Genomic DNA, 20,814 nt, shown 5'->3' on the forward strand with positions numbered 1-20,814 from the left:
GGAAAAGTACTGTGAATCTTAACACAAATATTGAACATGATATTCCCAGACTAGTTAGAACGCATGGCACACAAAATACTACTATTGCTGCTACTAACAATAATAAAGAAATCAAGAAATCATTGAATAAAATTGGGGAGTATACATATAAAGCTACTATGATGTTCAAACTTGGTAAAGATGGAAAGCAGAAGAAAAAAATTATATGGGGTATATTTTTACATATTTTCTTATGTGTTAGCAGACAAAACACATTCAGGCTTCAGGTGCATTTAACAGTATATTGTTTCTCACTCTGATGCAGCAGCTTGAAAGACCTCAAACCTAACTACTGTCTTACTAGCTCAGGTGATAGATGTTTGTGCTTCAGGGGTAGGGATTAATGAATTAAATTAGTTATGCTTTCCTGTGCAGCAACTTGCCAGAAGAAGTGTGGATGGATTTGCGATTTGCATAATAACAAAGTTTGAAATACTCAAAGCTGAGGAAAATAGAACAGAATATTTCAGTCAGATGGGGCCTACGATGATCACCTAGCCCAAGATTTAGGCAAACAGCTCCAATTAATGTAAGTGGAAGTTGTATAGCTAAGACCACTAATAAGCTTTGTCTTCGACCAAGAATCTTTAGACTATCATAAATTTTTTTATACAACCTAGTATTTTGTTCTCTGAGTAAGCTGAATGCTATATAGAAGAGGAATTGCTTAAATCCTACAAGAACACTCAAAATAAGATGTAGGTATTGTGAATGCAACAAACTAGGTGTTAGCTTAATCTGGTGTGGTCTGTAAGGTTTAAATGCCCATTAAGCTTACTGACAAGATCCAGCTGAGATTAATAAGCAAAATTTTATTTTTATAAGGAGGTTTTATCAGAACCTCCCCTACGAGTATGTGCCTTCCTGTTGTCAACTGGTAGTGATCAAAACATCACTTTTGTCCACTAGAAATCAAGGAGAGAACCACAACAGCCTTGACCTGGGGACAGAAGCTGAGAAGTTAAGAAGGGAGATCACCTGGGTAGGTAGGTTACTGATGAGTATTTTAAAGTCACTCCACTATCAAACACATTTGAATAACCACATTTATTGTCCATATGATAGATGTCAGTATTATACACAGTATTAAATACACAGTTATGTAGCTATTGTACTCCTCTAAAACACTGAAAAGCTGGGCCTGAGGGCTCATAAAATACAGAAGTAATAATTCCATACTTATTTTACATTTCCTTAGCTATACATTTCATTTCTTCCTTTCTCCTCTTCCCTCTTAATCATCCTTACACTTGGCAGTTTTAATTTTTTCCCTCTTTCAGACTGTCAGTCACAAAGAACATCTTGACTTACAAAGAGATCTTTTCTTATTTCAGAAGCCTTTTACTGTCACTATGACTGCAGGCTTTATGCTTATCTCCTGCTTCTCAGATAAGCTTTCCCTTCACTAAGATCCATCCTATAATCTCAGCCTACTTATATGTGACTTAATCTCCTTGAGATGAATAGATTTTTTTCTGCTTGTTTTATTTGAAAAGATTTTATTTAGGGAACTCAGTTCTGATACAATCTGGACTCTTGGCATTCAGTTAAAAATACAAACAACAATGAAGAAAGCTTTCCATTTTCTGAGAAAGGCATTTTGGCAAGAACTGTACATACACAATACTCATGAAAAATTAAAAGGTGAAAACAAATAAACAATTTGATTCACATGCGCATAACTCTTTCCAGGATAGCAAAACTTTGGGGCATATACTTCTGCTGTTGTCATGTTGCTGACACAGGAAAGATAATTCTGTGCTTGGTTCATAAGCAATTAATAAATAATCTTTTCTTTTTCAACAGCTGGCAGTATACAAAGAGAAGAGAGGCTCTTAAAAATCTAATTCCTGTATTCTTGAGGGCCTAAAGATTCTGTAGGCTGCCGGAATTAAGTGGCTGTGATTTTCTGTAAATCCAGACGTTTGCCTTATTAAAACCTCATGAAATCTAAACACTTACACTCTTCATTCCATGTATCTCTTACATGTCCCAAACAGTCTCTCAAACATTTATCCTGTTGATATGTTCATTTTTAGTGATAATGTATTATTTGCATTTACATACATGGATCATAGATAGATGATATCTCACAGGAAATCCCTACATACCCTCTATGTAAACACTTGGAACAGGAAAGCACATTCAGAATTTTCTAGACACATTAATTGAATTCTATTAGGGCCTCTCTAAGAGGCCAAGAGCAAAACACATGCAGTGAACTTTTCTAAGAAGGAAGACAAGCTTGCCAAACTCACCTTCAAATAAACAGCAGCAACCCTCAGTCTTTCTTTACAGGTAAGAAACAGATGCTTTTCATTACTTTGGGCAATAACATCTCATTAGCACGGCACATCAGCAAGCTGGGAAACATCAGCTATGCCTGATTAAGTTGATTCCAGGTTTCTTCAAGCTTGGCTCAGTCCAAACCAAAAATCAGGTTGGTTTATGCAGTGGATACCAGGTAGGAGAAGTTTTGGAAACACTGCTAAGGATAAAGGCTGAAGGAAATGTTCTGGCAAAGTCAACTTTGGCCCTAACAGAAGGCTGTCTGCCATCTCACCCTCTAGGCAGAGATTTTTGGCAGTTTAGGAGCAAATCATTTCCCCTGCCAAGTAACTGAAATGTATTCTCCATGACACATTATTTTACATAGCAGGTCAGGACGGGTATCAGTGAATAGGAGGTCCAACATCTCTTTCTGGCATGGGTTGAACAGCTGAGATTTACTGCCTGCAGGAGCTAAGAGTATCTAATTACAGCCTTCACTCACAGATGTCCTCACTGGCATGAACTCTAGTTATAGCCAGTGGTGACATGTACTCTGGCAAGGTCTCGAGAGAATGGATATTTTCCAGGATGTCTGGAGCAGCTAAGAGCTTGTTGGATCTGCACTCACCATGTAGGAGGCTCTGAGGCCTAAGAAGGAGAAACCAGTTTGACTATGCTAACCCTGAAGGTTCTCTCTATATGTATAGAAATTGTTTTTAATCTTCAATTCTGTGGAAGTGAACAGTGATTCTCTTAATAAGACTTCATTAATTTCATTTCAGTCTGTGTCGAGAGATTGTGAAGTCTGGTGGAGAGACACTTAGCTGTGAAGCACAATGGAAAGGTGGAACCACCTTTACTCAAAGGATCCTTCAGGACAGATACCCTGATGGGACATGAGCAAGCAGGTGACTGTGAAGCACTGCACAAGCCTTGTGGTGCCATTCATTCCTTGACAGTCTAATACCACTCAGTAATTTACATGGGGTGTGAAACAAGCAGTGTTTGACACCAGTAAAGTCAGTTCTGCCATCAGGGATACAAACTTAGGTCTCAGCAGAGAAAAAAAACTAAACTAGTGCAAACATGTTTTTCTCAGGTAGTCAAGCAAGGTACCTAAGGTAGTAAAAAAATCATTTGCCAATTTATCTATACTAGAGTGCCTGCTGTGAACTTTTACCCCCTTCATACGTTCACAGATGCTGTAAGCACTCCTGCTAAGGGTTGTGATATTTCTTCTATTAAACATAACAGGAATTTTAAATTGTTCTCAACAGAAAAAGATGCATAGAGAACAAAGCAGCACATTAAATTTCTGAGTCTGTTGAAATGAATGATTGCATTTCATTTGCTTATTTGAATCTAACTTAAAGAGTTAACATTGGTTAAGCACAGCTTGCATTAGTACATAGTGGCAGAAAGGAAAAGCAAATGCATTAATTACTGTTCACTGACCACAATTATGATTTTGTAACATGCTAGATTAGTGAACAGTATACCTCCAAATCACAGCTAAAGTGAATACAAAAATTTGAAGCACACAATCATCAATGTCATTATTATTAACTATTCTACCTTTGAGGGATCACTCTATTGAAAAGAATAATTATATCAATACATTTTAATTCTTTTTTTAAAACCACATTTTTTTAAGAAAAGCATGTAAGTAAGACCTGTACATTTTGAAAATTTCATTAAAAGGCATTTTCTCTTAGATAGAATTCCTACCCAGGAATGATACCACCCTTGTGATTAGCTTCTCAGAAGAATAGACTTATGGACAGCCCTTAACTTGCTCCTCTGCAGATTAATGGTCTTATCTTTTGATTGTATCCAAAAGCACCAAAAAATGTGCTTTTACCCTTTTTACCCCTTTAAAACCTATTCTGAAGCCGGTCCAACCCTACAGGAAGGCAGGCTGGTAAGCAGAGGGAGTAGAGCTTGGTTTTTTTATCCTAATTGGCTAGATAATGAGCTGTATTTTTCCTATTAGGAGAGCTCTTTTGCTGAATCCTCATACTGTTAAATTCTAAGAGACACCTTAAGGCTCTTGACTCACACTGATGGTTAACGTAGAAGATGGATGTAGTTTCCACTCACGTTTGCAGAGGTCTGGTTGTCTTTCTCTTGTTGCTGTGGTAGAAGCCAGGTCAGAATGCTATTTATTCACAGATAAGAGAATTGCTGAGGGAGGATTTGAAGACATGAATGAAATGTTTCCTAGAGATATGGAAGATTAATTTCAGAGAGCCCAAGCTCACAAAAAGAACCCTGAGTTAAAGCTGCTCCATAGGGGTTGCGAGTAATTTAGCACAGGAGAAAAGCCTCACATGCTGAGCATATAAAATACCACACCACAGCATGTTATAAAATGACACAGCTGTCCTCTGCTCCTTTGGTATTGGACAGGCCTGTAACTTCCCAACAATTAACCAAAACAGGGAAACAGGAGATAAAATATTGCATTTTCCTAGATATCACCTGAAAAGAAGCAGCTGGGAGTATTTCCCCATTTGACATAAGGTGCATAGCCTCTTTTCTTGTGTTCTCCAAATTCACTGATGCTCAAGATGTGTGTGGAAGGTGTCCCCTTCGGTGTTCTTTACTGAGGCAGAACCTACCTGCATGTCCCCATGACACTGAGAGGGCACCTTTTGTCTTCCAATTTTTGCAAAGGTGCTTGAAGGAAATTAACACAGCTCTGACCTTCACTAATTGCTCAATTGATTATGTTTCTCAGTCACACTATGTAGCTCTGTCCTGGCCAAGGACACAGAATACACAGATAATGTCTGTCCTCCTTCTCTCACCTCCCTCTTCCCCAGACACTGCAGAGCATTGCCCTCACAAAATTATCCAAAGCAATATTGGTAGCACCCTGGCAGGAGGAAAGTGCATGAGCCCTTGATGACTTTCTGAGGTCCCTTACAGCCTATATTATTCTGGTTCTTCAATATCTTTCATGCTTGAATATGCAGATTTTCACAGCAGCTGGATTTCCTAGAACATGCAGTTTCAGCGAAACATATTCAACTGCATATGCAAACATGGAGACAAAACAATCTCTATGAACAGATATTATCAGATGTAACTTCACAGGTAACATTCATTACAATTCACATGAAATACTGAAATCTATGAATGTATGCATTTGTGTTCAGCTATATACAGCATGTGAAAATGAGTTTGCAGAGAGAGCACTCTTTAGAAGGAGTGGAGTTCTTGTGTCATTGGGTAGAATAATGCACAATTCCAGTTTTTGGAAGTATTACTTTATATTACTTGAGTGTAACGCTGAGGCTGAACAACGATTCAGAAATGGGAAAGGTTTCAAGATAATAGCCATCCATTAACTGTCAAAGTCAAACCTATGGACACATTTTAGAGAGCATGTAAGTGCCAAAAATGCAAAGCATTCCAGACTCTTAGGCAATATGCTCCGCTGTGGGACTACTAAACTCTTTTTCTTGCATCCTCTAAACAAGATTGTGAACCTTAAATGAGCATATTGGAACCTCCAGTTCAGTTTAGATCACTAACTCCTTTTGATGATTTTATGCAGAAGGCTAAATATTTCACTGAATTCAGTATTAAATTCAAACACAGTCATATGCAATTAGGTATTTTCTAAGCAATATTATACCATTTCACACAGTGAAGACTGCTAGAAGAAATGATAAACCAACACTTTAGTTCAGAACAGGAATAAAATGTGTTCTTGCTCTATTAAGTTTCTCACGAAGAAGCTGAATATATAATAGTTTACATCTACCAAAAAAGTATAGTTTTCTCTTTATATGCCTTGGGTCATGAGGGCAGTACTTTGGAACCATTTGTATTTCTTAACTGCAATGCGGATTTATTTCCACTAGGTGTTACCCTTCCTTCACGGCTTGTGAAGGAAACTGTCCTCCCTGAATAAGCCTGGATCATCCATGGGTGTACCGCCCAAAATGCAAAATAGGAGCCCATCGTGATGGAAGCATCTTTGTAAACATGGAAACAACAAAAGCCTCCCCCGAAAAACCCCCCAAAAACAAACAAACAAAAAAACTATAAAAAAACCCCAACACAACTAAATCAATCCCCCCAAAACTTCTCAAAATATTAAAAGAAGAAAAACTGTTGTATCCTGACAGGTTAAGACAGTGTGCCTATAGCTAGTTCTGGTCAGCAGCAAATAGCAAACGTTGAAATGTGACTGTCTGAACTGAGGGAGCTATTGCTCAGAAATGTTCCAGTACTGCATAGTCAGAGAAATTCAATGACACATTTATTGTCATAAAGCCTTGCCTGTTCATTAGACCATATTTAATATTTAACACCCTTTATGGGGGCTGTATGCCTGACAGGAGGCATTTTGTGGCAGCCTTTAATGCTACATGTACCAATGTTTCACTGTCTCCCCCACAAAATAAGAATAAACCACTATGACTGTGTTACACAACCCAGTGACTGACACGTAAGTAAAAAATTGCTGATATATTTACCCATTGTAATACCCACAGACGAAGTCCAATCCTCCTCCCTGAGACAAACATTGCCAAATGAAAAGAAATAGGAAATGCAGAAGAAATTAGATGAACATATTGTGAAAAGAGAAAAAAATCTGTTGACGAAAGAAGTTACAATAACCAAAGCCTTGCAGCCAGGCAAGGCATAAAGCAGCAGTGAGATGCCCACAGAATATAATTTCTCTGAAGAGATGTAGCTTCAAAAGAGTTATTTCAGTGCTGGGCATGTTTTTAAGCCCTGAAAATGACATCTATCTCAGAGACAAACACTGCAAGCTGGGTCTTTGCCCAGGACAGGCTGTATGAACAGTGTCTTCCTAGAAGGCTCCTTGCTCCCTTTTTGAAGGGGAGTCTGGAGTCTGCTTCACATTGACACAGAAAACACTGCAGTGGGATGGACGGGTTTGTGCCCTTAAAAAAGACCTGGGATAGTGGGCCAAATAAAGTGTTTGTGTCATCTGTGTTCCCCCCATCCCTTTAAGGTGCGGGCTTTGGACATCACATGGTGGTGCTGCTGCATAGGAGCACGGTGGCTCCTTCTCGCCTGACTTCCCACGAGACAGCAGGCAGGCAGAGGTAAAGCTCTGGGGAGTCAGTGTCTGAAGGAGCAGCATAACTAACTCACCTCTGAAGCTTCTGAAAATATGCACTGGAAGAATCCATTAAGCTCAGGACTTATGAAGTCTGGTCTCAAATCTAACAAAGCTCAAGACAAATAGAAAGTTCAAGTCTAAAGAATATGTTAGTGCCTTTTTTTTTCTTAACCTGCATTAATACTCAATGCCAAAAAAAAAAGAAATAATTGTAATTAACAAATGAATTAAAGATCCCATTTTTTTTATATGGGAGCATTTGTTAAGACTCACCTGCTGGAAGGTACAAAATCTTCCACTGTAAATTCTGCTATGAATAAGCGCCTGCTCAAGCATTATATGATCTCATCCTCTGGGTGCACAGTTTAATCACAGTGCTCTCAATAGAGAGCCCACACTAGGGAAGTGGAGTTTAAAATACGAATCTGTGGGAGGCTCTTGAGGTGGCTTCTTGCTAAGTATGGCCGGGAGCAGGGTGATGTGGGGGGAGATGCCATATTAAGAGACCAAGAAGTAAAAGCAACTCCATGAAACTGTCACCAGCAGACCACCACGTGAAAATTTCATGTGCTTTTACTCTGGTGAATTGACCCTGAAATAGTATACAGGAAGAAAACAAAGATTCTCTGTGTGGCAGTACACGCTACATTATTTCTCCTTTTTTTTTTTTTTTTTCCTCTAGCAACAAACTCTGCTGTTTAAATAGGTAGCAAAACAACCTAATTCAGGATAATTTTATTTTTCCCTCATCTTTCAGAACTGTTCTAGCCTCTTCTATTTATCTCTCAAAAAACCCCCCAACCAAACGAATAAACAAACAAAAAACAAACCAAAGAAACCAAAACAAAAAAAAAAAAAAAAAAAAAAAAAAAAAAGAAAAAAAGAGAAACAAGCTCTTGTAACAAAATGTCAGCAAAGCATCAGATTAACCTACTTCACTCCCACAAATGAAAATACTTGGTGGTCAAAGTCCTGGCAACTGGCTTTCCAACATGGAAAGAGCAATGGTCCACATCTTTGTTACCATATTCTTGGTCTTGTCCAGATGAAACTCCTGTAAATTCTGATAGTCCACTCTCCCTAGACACCCCATCTCCTTCCTTAGACCACAGTTTCTCCCTGTCACCTCTCCCTAGACACATCATTCTTCTTTATCATCCATTTCCTTTTCAAAACTTCTGTTTCTCAACTCCCCCTCTTCTTCTCTTGGGCAAACTTACCTTGCTTCTTGAGAACTAACCTGCCTTTCCTTCCTTTCCCACTTCTCAACTTTTGAAGGACTTCTACCCCCTGCCTCTGCATCTTTTGATTTCTATCTCACAGACCAGGGGGGCACTTGCAGCAGGGTAGTCCAGAGAGGGCTTCGTCACCCCTACGAAAGGAGAGCACTGACCGCTGTCTTCATACTCCTCAGACCCTCCTGTCCTTCGAGCTACTCTCTCGAGGAAGAAAGCACAAACTCCCACGGGAGAGCAACTGAATGCCTCAAGGCATCAGCTCTTTACTGCTGGTTGCAAAGAGACACAGAAATGTAGGATAAATTCAAGCAAAAGCCTGAAACAATTTAAATGCTTTCTACCAACGCATGTTAAATAGGTGCTTACGTTTCACGCAGAACCAGATGTACCTAATTAATCCTAATTAAATCTGAGCTGTAAGGGCACCTAAATACACAAATATGCACACAGACCCGAGGAGCCTGGCTCTCTCGGTGAAGTGCCACTTGTCAGGCAGCTGGAGGGGACCGCATCCGCGCCGCGGTGTCCCTCGCCACCAGGGTCTTCCCTCGGCCGGCGGGGGACCCCTAGGACGGCGCTCTCGATGCCACCCAACGGTGCGATCCGCCGAGCCTCCCTCCGGGAATGCGGATCGACGGGGGTTTTCTCGGAGTCCTTCAAGGCGTTAAAAACCTGCGTAGTGATGGGGATGTCTTACAAGCCCAAAACAGGCCGAGGAGCCGGGCGAGACGAGAGCGGGCAGCACCACAGGCTCGCGTTTTCGCCTGCGAAGGCGATAGGAGGGAGGGGCAGGACACCGTTATCTCGCCCGGATTCTCACTTGGCGGGAGTTGGGACAAGCCTTAGGAAGATTAGCAGGGGTACAGCACAACTCCTTCGGCAGAGCAGCAGCGTCCCGCCGCTTGCCCGCTCCAGCACCTAGGGGCAAACAGAGGGCTCTTCTTGCCTGCGAAAAACGAGACGTCGCGGAGAAGCCGAAGAGCGAGCCGAAGCCTCGCTCAGGGGGCTGGGGGAGGCAGGGAGGGAGAGGGGACCCCCAAGGTTTTATCCCCGCTGGACGCACACCGCGGTGCTCGCCCACGGCGGTGGGAGCCCGGAGGGCGCGCACCGGGCGGCGAGAGGGTCCCCGCCGCAACCGGGGAAGGAGGACTGGGGCGGGGGGGGACGGACGACGATGGGGGACCCTGCGTCAGTGCAGGGCCGTCCCCTTCCCCTCCCCGTGCGCTCGGCTCTGCCTCCCGCCAGCCTCCCACGCCTCCCGCGAGGTGCGGCCGCGCTACATAAACACGGCCCTGCCGCCGGTGCCGGGGCTTTCCGTTCGCAGCCCGACGGAGGAGCTTGTCCGGCAGCGGGCAGAGGCGCGGCCGCGGGGAGCGCAGCGGCAGCGCGGCTCCGGCGCCAGACGGGGCGGGAGGCTCCGGCGGGCAGCAGCGGAGGGCTGCGCGCTGCCCCGAGGGCGGCGGCCCTGCCGTAGCCCAGGCGGCCGGAGGAAGAGGAGGAGGAAGGGCGTGGGCTCCGGCGGGCTCGCTCCGGTATGGCCCTGGCGGACAGCGCCCGCGGGCTGCCCAACGGCGGCGGCGTGTCGCCCGCGGCGGGGAGCGGGGCGCCGGGCAGCGGGGCGGCGGCAGCGGCGACGGGCGGCTGGTCGTCCTTCCCGGAGATCGTGGAGCTGAACGTGGGCGGGCAGGTGTACGTGACGCGGCGCTGCACCGTGGTCTCGGTGCGCGACTCGCTGCTCTGGCGCATGTTCTCGCAGCAGCAGCCCAGCGAGCTGCCCCGGGACAGCAAGGGCCGCTTCTTCCTCGACCGCGACGGCTTCCTGTTCCGCTACATCCTGGACTACCTGCGGGACCTGCAGCTGGTGCTGCCCGAGCACTTCCCCGAGCGCAGCCGCCTCCAGCGGGAGGCTGAGTACTTCCAGCTGCCCGACCTGGCTCGGCGCCTGGCGCAGACTCGGGCGGCCGCCGCCCGCCCCGCCGCCCTGCACCGCGACGGCTCCATCTGCGCCGAGGAGCCGCCGCCGCCGCTCCTGGGCTACCTGGAGGCTGAGCCGCTGGAAGGAGGCGGCGGGGCCGTGGCGTCCGCCCCGTCGCCCACCGCCAGCCGCAGCCCCTCGGGCGGGCCCCTGCTCACGCCTTCGCAGTCGCTGGACGGGGCGGGCGGGCGGCGCTCGGGCTACATCACCATCGGCTACCGGGGCTCCTACACCATCGGGCGGGAGGCGCAAGCTGACGCCAAGTTCCGGCGGGTGGCCCGCATCACTGTCTGCGGCAAGACGGCCCTGGCCAAAGAGGTCTTCGGGGAGACCCTGAACGAGAGCCGGGACCCCGACCGTCCTCCCGAGCGCTACACTGCCCGCTACTACCTCAAGTTCAACTTCCTCGAGCAAGCCTTCGATCGACTCTCCGAGGCCGGCTTCCGCATGGCCGCCTGCTCCTCCACTGGCACCTGCGCCTTCGCCCCCGAGCAGGGTGGTCCTGCCGATGACAAGATCTGGACCAGCTACACCGAGTATGTTTTCTGCCGGGACTGAGCGTCCGCCCAGCCCGTGGCGTGAGGACAAGACAGCCGCCCCTGCACACCCTCGCACCTACGGTTCCCTCCCATCCCGAAGGAAGGAGGATGCGGAGGGGAGGCCGTGTCTCCCTGTGCTTTTCTCACCCCGGTGTCTGCCTCTACGCACAAGGCAGGCCAGCCCCGGCGCAGCCCCCACCCCTCTTGCACCACCTCCTGACAGCCCCGGGGCCAGGAGGTCACTGTGTTGTGCCTCGGCTGTCGTGTCCCTGCTTGGCCACCACGTCCCTGATCAGCCACCATCACCCTCCCTCCCACATCTCCCAGTAGCTGTGTTGGTAGCGACGAAGGAGAGAAGTATTGGGAGTAGACAATACTTAGTCCCACAAAAGCGTGCATGTGCACCCAGTCTTTGTCCCTCTCCACACACAGAGCTGAGGTATAGCTCTGTCAGGGTGGGGCGTTTTAAAAATCATCCAGTTAGGGGCTGAGCAGCTTTAAAGTTGCTTTGAGCAACTTCTGTTGAAGATGGCATGACAAATGGCTGTCTTTTGCTGTCCCAATACCCTTACAAGGGAGTTTTGCCTTGGTGGGCAGACCCCAAATGGTCCATTTTTAATTCCCCCCTTCCCCCTCCACCCCCATCAAAATGATGCCTGTCTGCGAAGGACTGTCACATAGAAGGGAAGCCTGACTGTGAGGGATTTGCACTGGCTCATACTTTATTTGTTGAGATGAGTAATTTTGCAGGAGGCATGCATGTGGCCCTTCACAACTGATTGCTTCCATCTCCCCTCTTTGCTCCCCATGTTTCTGAACTCCTCTCTCCAGGCTGTTAAACTGGACCAGGGCCTGCACAGCGAGCATGTAAGGCTGATGTGAAAGGACAGGTTTGCTGGATAACCAACCATTTGGACTATGAAGTGTCCTCAGAGACATGTGTTTATTCCCTTGAGAGGTAAAACAATGACACTTTGAAGAATTAAAGTGCTTGTGAATCGTAACCTCCATGGGTGGTCTGAAGTCCTTATAATTCTCTTGAAGTTACTGTCTATAATATGGACATAAATTTCAATGCATAATTTCCTTAAACACCCTCAAAATGATGGGAATGAGGTGAAACCAGGCTTATCTGAGTAAAGGTAGGGCCTGGGTCCTGGGAAGTTGAAATCACGTACCTTGAATTAGTGCAGATGTACATTATAAATGTCACCAAGAGAACCCTTGTTAATTTTTGTCATGTTAGTGCTGTAAAACTCTGAAGCCAGCAGATGACAAAAATGACTTTTTAAAGAACAATTTTCTTAGTTTTCATAGCAGTATTATCTGGGCACTGACACTGCTAAGAGTTGCGTACCTCTTCCTAGACAAACTTGCTGCTTCTTAGAAAGGATTGAGCCCTGTCCTTAGAAAAACAAGAATGATGCCAACTTTCTTCAGGGGAAATTACCCTTTCTGAGATGTATTTTGTTACTGCTGTCTAACAGTCTTTCCCAGAGGAGGCAGTCAGAGTCTGCTTTGGAACTGATGATCTGAGCTGCAGGTTTTACAGTAGGGAAGACTGAGCAACTCTTTCTAATAAATTCTTGAAGTCTAGAGTATAAAAGCACTTTCCTTTAAAAACCTAAACTTGATTTAAGAATGTTTATAGCCTGTTCAGACCATCACAGAAAAATATCCTAAATATATCTGAAGTGTTGAAGAATTTAGCAGTACATATTAAAGGCTTGAAGTTATGTTTTTAAAACTCTCGAACAATAATTCTAGTTCTAGCTAGTTCTAGTTCTAACTCCAAATTTAGAAATACTGCTAGCACTTGTATTCTAACCAAAGAATTTCACAGTAGGGTTTTTTAAAAAACCTTAATTCCTTTGAAAACAGCTATAGCTACATTTCTGTCAAGTTTCAGTGCTCAGTCTCTGTTCACCACTTGGTCTTTCATTAAGTGCATGGACAACTACCAAAAACTGAAAATAATTTTCATCACCGTGGCTTTTTTTTTTTTTTTTTTCTAATATTAGCAAGGTTGTTTATCAGTGTGATTAAATTGAAGATGTGCATATGAAAGCACTGGATACTGTCTGTTTGTAGATAGTTGTATTATGGAGTATTTTTAAAAGGGTAGAAATGTAAACCTGCCAAATTAGATGAGCAATAAGATACAGTGACAGGCCAATACACCTGAGGATGGAATGAAGTCTGTTTGTCCTATGCCTTACTCTGAGATGACTTCTCTGTGCTTAACTTATACCACAAGTGAAAAGACATGTATCACAGCTACTAGGTCTTTACAGTGCCCTTCTCAAGAATAACCACTGTCTTTTTCTAGTTTCTGTTAAGTAACTCTGACGTATGTTTTTTAAGATTTTGTATAAAATCAGTTTTCAGTAAAGTGTTCAAATTCGTTCTAGATAGCTTTCTTTTTTTAAGAATCTGGTAGCTTACTAAATCCATCATAGGAGCTATGAATAGGGGCAGTTTTAAATTGACCTTGTGATTTAGTGTACATATATATACAGTATATAAACATTTTACACGAATCATTTAGTTTTTTAATCATTTTAGTGCTACAGGATTTCATAATATATCTAGCCGAGCATTTTCACATTATGTTATGTACATAACATGGTAATGTTTTACTGGTTTCTTATACTTGTTTCTATGGAAAGGTTGAATATGAGTATCATCAGCTTGTAGAACCGAAATTGATGATATATTTGCTTGAATGTGAATCGTAACTAAACTTCCAGGTGGCTGAATGCATCTCTAAAACAAAGATTGCCTGTCTTTTGATTAATGGTTGTCTATCCCTTTCTTGGCAGATGACCCAGTAATTCTTATTTTTATGTAAAAATGGATGTAATATAAACAGATGATTTTCTTTAGTCTCTGTGCTAAAAATTTTTAAGCATTATTAGTGTTAAGAAATGGGCCTTTAATTTAGTGATAACCCATTATCAGTATCGTCAGCAGGCTTAAAATGATGGTGCCATAATTATAATAGTCATTTGATGCTTTGCCACAGAAGATGGTATTTTTCTGAACCATTACTTAGTAATGGCAGTAAAGTTTTTAAAAAGAAAAATGCTCAAGGCAAAGTCACTGAGTTTTGCTGGTCTGTTCTTTTGAGAGCTCAGAGAATGGATAAACACAATAACTCTGCTGACTTGTTCACATGAAAACATACAAAAATATAAAGGCACAATACTGGAGTCCTGTATACATTTTGTAGCTGTTGTTGTTCACAGTTCATGTACTTATGGATGAATGCAGTAGCATTTACAAGTGCTGTTAAAAAACCCACAAAGGCAGTCTTTCTTTTAATTAGAAGTTAAGGCATACGTCTTTTCAGTGATGCATATCATGAAGGGGGACTTCGCATATGTTTGATAGGACGTTTATATTTTTATACATGTAGATAATGAGCCACTTATTCATTCTTATTTTCACATGTATAGCATTGAAAATAAAGATCCTCCTAGGAAAAAGTTGCATACCAAATTAAATTTTTGTTCTTTAAATATTAACTCAGTTGTGTGGTTTATGTTGTCCCTTTTATTCTCTGTGCAGATGTTGTTAGCTTTGCTCTCCCACAGTATCACATTCATAACTTCAGCAAAGACTCCAAACTAATACATAAAGCAGAAACACAGACCAAAGAAAATTATATATCCAGAGACCTCTAGTAATTGCCATGGCAAGATAAACAGAAATGTATAACACTCAGACTGCATCAATTGCCTTTTAAGCATCACAGGGGATTTTTGTAGTACTGGTCAGTCAGTCCTCAGGAAGAAATAGTGATGGAACAGCTTAATTTGAATAGCACTGAGTAATTGTTGAAGTCAAATGTTGATGTTTTATATGAAGCAGGAGAATAATAACGTGGGATACAGTGCTCATTTAATGAAAGAAACATTAGTACCTAAGGTAATACATGATCTGAGAGAACTGCATCTAGAAATTCTCATTAGCTACCCTATGATCTCTAGTAAACTCTTCTAAACCCTGTGCTCAGCTTCATAGAAAATTAGTAGTGACTTGTTAGTATAATCCCTGTGTGAAGTGCCTTTACATTTAATAGTTCTTTCTAGGGTAGCATGGTTATACTGCAAAGGAACCAGCTGAAGGAAGTTTAATCAACTGTTTCATTTGACAGCTTGATAGTATTTGAGAGCTTTGTTATCATGCAATAATATAAGAAAGGAGGTCGTTCTATGAGCAACAAAACTTTGAGTCTGCCTTTCTGAAGGCTTAGGTCTCATTTTCTTTGTACTAACCCTTCTGCTTGTCCCTGCCCATTTTATTCCATTTCTACTTGGGAAAGGTGGCACATTCCTTGACAGAACCAACTTCTGCTAGGCTGAAGGTTATGGCTGAATTTTGGCTTTGTACCTCAGTGAACTACAGATTTTCTTCTTCCTTTCCTTTACCCCGCCATCAGTATTCATAGAATTTGTTAAGAGCGTAACAGCTGTGAGGTTTTCAGTTCTTTTGATTGTGTTTAAATTACCCATCAACTCAGACGTTAGGGGGACAGATGTCCACCCAAATGGACAATGCCAAGTACATGAGCCTTATTTCAGTAGGAAACAAGGCTAACAGAATACTGTGATTAATGCCTGGCACTGTCTATGTAGTCTGAGTGTACTAAATCCCTATAGAGCGAGAAGGCAGGCGGTCACTCTTACTTTTCCAACTCTTGCCAACCAGTCAAACTAACGGGTACGCTAGGATGTCTTAAAAATATGTACAGACTCCTAATTTCTGCAGCATTTCCAAGTGTGAATCAAAGTGTGCAGGAAAATATTTTCCAAAGACTAGATTTGCCTCAGGGCAGGGTTGTTTTTTGTTCTTTTTTTTTATTGTAGGAAATCTTCAGTATAGTTTTTAATGAAATATTAGTGCTAATGTGTTATTTATTTAGAAAGTACTTAGTTTTATGAAACCAAATGCTAATTTTGTTTTTCATTAAAATGAGCTGCATGTGTTTTTCCCCTGCTGCTAAACAAAACTCATATGTATGAGTGCTGAAGTAGTAATGCCACCATTGTGAGTAGTCTGTTGGAAATACACAGCACAACTGCTGTGACAGTCAAAACCATAGTTGGTCAAATTATCACATTTCTTCCCCATTCTACTCTCCACTGTGTTCAAACTGGAATAAAATTAAACTCTGTTACACATTTCTTGCTCTTCAAGTTTTTTAGCACACTATGGAGCATTTGATACTTCTGTAAAAGCTGGCAACAGTCAGTCAGGGATTTGAAGCAGGTCTATTTCTATGTGAGGAAATAAAGGCTAGGAAAAATTGTTGCACAAAGTGGGAGCAGCTTCATGCAGTTTGGGAAAAATTCTTGGTATCACAAGAAATCAAAGATATTTTTCTGTATAATCCAAGTAATACAATCCCACATTACTCCCATCTTGCAAACCCAACCTGCCCTGGAAACCTAAAGTCCTTGATGACATTTGCTTGCTCTAGATTTTATTTGGTATCATCCGGACGAAAGAAATTATTTTGTTTTTCTCCTTCAAAAAAGCTCAGTTTTTAGCAGCTGGGAAATGACAAAGTTAGTGGTACACCTTGCTTTGGGTTAACATTTTATCATCCTTTTTTGTTTCAACATAATGGAAAAGGTAGGGAAGTTCTGGGAGCATACAGAAATCACAGAATCATGGAATCACTAGGATTAGAATGCTTAGCTCCATATAGCCTCTGACTTGGTTTTTGCAACTTAATGATTTTTCTCCACTAGAATTTAAGTAAGTGTAAATTCATTGAAGTTCAGCCAAAGAAGTTGAGACCAGAATATCTAGATTGTGATGACAAAAACAGCTCCATTGATAAAGACCACGTGATCTATGTTTTTAATTTGCCATTTTGAGGTAAAGACAGAGCCTTGGTTAATTTATTAAGGAGCAGGCTGTTAAAAAAAAAGAAAAAAAAGTATAATGAAGGAAAAGTCCTCCAGTCCTCTCCCACAGTCTTGAGGAGGGAATGCAGTGCTGGTGTGATGAGAACAACCTTTCTTTTAGATTTCAGAGATAACTGAAATAACCTACAATGTTGCCATCTCAGTTTTGTCTGTTTTCCTGGTCTTGGTTGAGCTTTAAGGTCACACCCACCCTTAATAAGTGGTCCTTTAGAAAAATCATATATTCATAACTATGTAGACTTCCATAGATTTGGATGCAGTTTGGTTTTGACTCATATTTTCCCAGTAGCTTAGTGACAAGCTGTCCTCATATTACAGCAAAGCCTGTGATTATTAGAAGCCTGAAGTTAAAGTTTTTCCCTTTAAAAGGGCAGAGACTGTATCGAGAATGCCTTTTTTTTTTTTTTTTTTTGTAAAGGATACAAATGATGCACTTTTTTCCCAAATTTATACTCTTGTTCAAACTCTCCTAATCTTCCCCACCTTGTAAAATTCACTTCCACATCTTCCATTGGCTGACAGCTCAAGGCATGAATATTTCTGAAAGCTGCAAGCACCAGGAGGTCTTGTAGTGATTCACAATTGTTCCATAGCAATCCCTTCCTGCTTGGTCTCTTGTGCAGTCAGAACCAAGCTGGGTGGGCAGCTGAGTCCTGGGCCCCAGGATTACCCACTGGCCCTGAGCACAGCTGCCCCTTCTGCCTTGCTTCCTTCCTGGCCACGACCAAGGTAGTGCAGTAGTCCCTGAGCCAGCATAGTCCTGCTGCTGGTGCCTTGTCTGAATAAAGGGGCAGCATTTGTATTCTGGTGTGCTCCATGCAGCCCAACAGCCATGAATTGGCACTTCTTCTCCTCTAGACTTCTGACCCACTTATTTCCAGGGTTTGCTTTCACAGTCTGCACTTTATTTACCATCTCATGGTATGGTTGGAATATGAGGAAGATTCAGCTGTTTACAGTAGTCTGTCTAATAGTTTATCTGCCATGGCACTAAAGGGACAATAAAGCTCACTTAAAAAGAGTTGTACAGCTCTTTAAAATTTCCTGGTTTAAATAAACCATGAAAAGTGCTGCATAAACTATAATAACACTGGACACGTTTTCTGTTATAGGTGAGAATTATAACTTTATTAGTTTTGCTGGAGCACTACCACATTTGTCCTCTTGGACTCGTTTGTATTATGCTAGAGGCTGAAGAACACTCACTTGCAGGTAACTGGACCAAACAGTCCAATTCCTTTAGCAAATGTTAGATTAAGAGTATATGTATACAAATGCATTAGTGTTTCTCTTTCTGGAAGAAAAGTTTCATCTTGACAACTTTCAGATTGGATGTTTTCCAACACATCACCTCCTAAGGCTTGAGAGCAGAAAGAAATGTCCAAATCATATGGTCTACTGTTCAAAATAGCATCCACTGTATGGCTTTCCTGAACAGAGTCTTTAAATCAGGCAGTGAAGTTTCTTCGACTGTCATCTAACTTCATGGATGATCCTGCTTGTGCAAAAGAAGGCATCACAGTGCCCAATTAATTGTTAGGCTGTGAATGTCACCAGCTTTGGCTTTCACCCAGAAGGGTCTGCAATGTCTTCTTCATCGACACCATGAGGCTGGAGTGTTCTGCAGGAGGATATGTAGAGAAGCAGTTCCACTGGTCAAGACCTGTGGATGAACTGTCCAGTTGATGCCTTTTCCTGGTCTTAAAATCAAGAGTCATGCACGGTTAGAAGGGGAAAAGGGATTTTACCTTGGTGTTTATTTTAAGGATCCTTAGGTGTACACGTCCAGGTTATATGCATCGAGATGCACCCCACTGAGTCCCTCTGTCTCTCCCCCTCCCCAACACTGGGTATAACATTATAGGTTTTACTAATTAGCATATCTATCAAAGATTCTCCAATGAGAGGCTCAAGTGAGCCCCCCTCCCCAAGGAGCCTTCCCCTGGATGTTCTATCTTGGTTTACAGAACGTGTTCTGGAGAGGACCTTGGGGTCTGGGGCACACTGATCCCTAGCTATGAAGCTTCTAAAATGTTTAGTCTCTCAGCTTGACAAACAAGTCCAAGAATGTAGGCAAAAAGCACTAGGAATACAGAAGTTGTAAAAAGGTATAACAGGGGTATAAAGAAAAGGCAAAAATCTTCATGGCATCACTGTCATTTCCTTCAGTTCCTGTCACTTGTCCCTGTAACCAGTTTTGTGTTGGCACTGCTGATCTGCCCATGGGGTGGGCCAGTTCAGGGACCTGGTGTAGATGGAAACCTACAAGCAAACAGGAAAAGGCAGGCCTACTTTCAGCTGGATCAGGTCCCAGAACAGGCTTACAGCATAATGGAGTTATTAGTACCAGGAGAAGGAGCCTGATATCTAAACAGAATGAGCTTCTGTGGTCTGTCAGTAAGGCATGTTTCTCACTCCTTTAGTCATCTCCTGTCTCTTCTCTAAATCCTCTTCAATTTATCAACGTCTTTTGAACTTCTGATTTCAAATACTTCTCATTCTAGTAAGGGAATGCACCAAAGCAAAGTAACATTGCCCTATCCTCTGGTTTTTTCCATTCATTTGTTCAAGGTTTGCATTAGCAGGCCCAGGGATTTAAGTGTCACCGGAGTTTATGTTCAGTAAACCATGGCTGGGAGCACCTGTATTCTGTCTCTAGAATTCTGTCCCAATTGTCAGTCAAAATGCATGGGAGTGCATAAGATGTTTTCTTATTAAACATTATGCCACAGTTTAACTTCTAACAACTAATGAACAAAGCCCAGTAAAAGTGGATCTAATTTCTATACATCACAGTGACACGAATGTTTGGTATCATTTCCACTAGTTATTACATTGGATAGGTAGTGTTCAACTACGTGAATGGGTGGCTAAGGATTGATTGTCAGGTTGGCAGGCCTCAAGTTCCTAAATTACCCAATTTTCTTTTAACCATGGTCCAAACAGTCTATGTATTTTTCCAGTCCTTTGGAGCTTCCCCAGGGATCTGACATTTTTGAGAAGGCTGCATTAGTAATTACACAGGCTTGTAAACACACCAGATGTAAATTGGCCAGACCTGGTTGAAAAAAATAATTGTTGCTCATACTTTTTTGAGAAGTTTTGGAAGGGAAATTGATCATTGTTCCTAACAGACCTGACAAGCAAAATGTTTATACTTCTCTGAACTAACAAGCCTACAAATTCCATCTACTAAAGAATCTGTACAATTTTTCACATTGTTCCAAATAAAATTAAATAATTTCATTTGTAATCATGCTGAATATTACTTTCTTTGTGTTCTTTTTTCTTACCTTATTAAATTTATACAATGCAGTTAGTACAGTATTTGGAATTTAGAGCTTTGATTTATACAGATTGTGATAGCCTTCTCTTTCAATTTTGGACTTTGTATCTATGACTTTTTAATAGCAGCTATCTGGATCCTGTCCCAGGATGTACTGGATGACTGTAACTCCTGCTGATCTCAACAAAATATGCTGTCACTACAGGATGTTAATGAAAATTTAGGCAAAACCAGTATCCTCTTTTTTACTTTCAGGACTTTATGTTACAGTTATTTGCTGAACCTGTAACCTAGGTTTTAGAAATACAGTATTTTTATGTGTGTCTTGATATGCAGCTAGTGTGAATTTATACCATCATGTTACTTTGTATTTTGACTGTTCAATCTCTTACTATCTCTTGTGGTATATGTACAGAGAAT

The 20,814-nt window shown here is 42.3% G+C and overlaps 2 protein-coding genes and 1 long non-coding RNA gene across 12 annotated transcripts in view; 2 read left to right on the top strand and 1 right to left on the bottom strand.

Annotated features, from left to right (window-relative positions):
• ACOD1 (aconitate decarboxylase 1) overlaps window positions 1-2,464 on the bottom strand; it is a 28,157-nt gene extending 25,693 nt beyond the window's left edge. For 7 of the 10 annotated variants that reach the window (XM_069008775.1, XM_069008767.1, XM_069008757.1 and 4 more), the window contains exon 1: window positions 2,298-2,318. The gene's annotated coding sequence lies outside the window, so the exon portion shown is untranslated. Of the gene's footprint in view, window positions 1-2,297 lie in introns of all 10 variants that reach the window. The other 3 variants (XM_069008743.1, XM_069008720.1, XM_069008716.1) reach the window with 1 other exon arrangement.
• On the top strand, window positions 902-3,592 carry LOC138107533 (uncharacterized). Its single transcript, XR_011149572.1, has 3 exons — window positions 902-1,025; window positions 1,846-2,337; window positions 3,093-3,592. It is a non-coding gene; the product is annotated as an uncharacterized lncRNA (long non-coding RNA).
• A 6,502-nt stretch (window positions 3,593-10,094) lies between these two features.
• Window positions 10,095-14,696, top strand: KCTD12 (potassium channel tetramerization domain containing 12). The gene has a single exon (XM_069008835.1). The coding sequence runs from the start codon at window positions 10,190-10,192 to the stop codon at window positions 11,186-11,188; it is 999 nt and encodes a 332-aa protein (XP_068864936.1). The 5' UTR covers window positions 10,095-10,189; the 3' UTR covers window positions 11,189-14,696.
• The last annotated feature ends 6,118 nt before the right edge of the window (window positions 14,697-20,814 follow it).

This window comes from Aphelocoma coerulescens, chromosome 1 (assembly GCF_041296385.1).
Source record: "Aphelocoma coerulescens isolate FSJ_1873_10779 chromosome 1, UR_Acoe_1.0, whole genome shotgun sequence".
In the NCBI taxonomy this organism is placed as follows: Eukaryota; Metazoa; Chordata; class Aves; order Passeriformes; family Corvidae; genus Aphelocoma; species Aphelocoma coerulescens.

Bases quoted from the DNA above. Each gene is read 5' to 3' on its own strand.
- KCTD12 (XM_069008835.1), top strand. From the start codon at position 10,190: ATGGCCCTGGCGGACAGCGCCCGCGGGCTGCCCAACGGCGGCGGCGTG.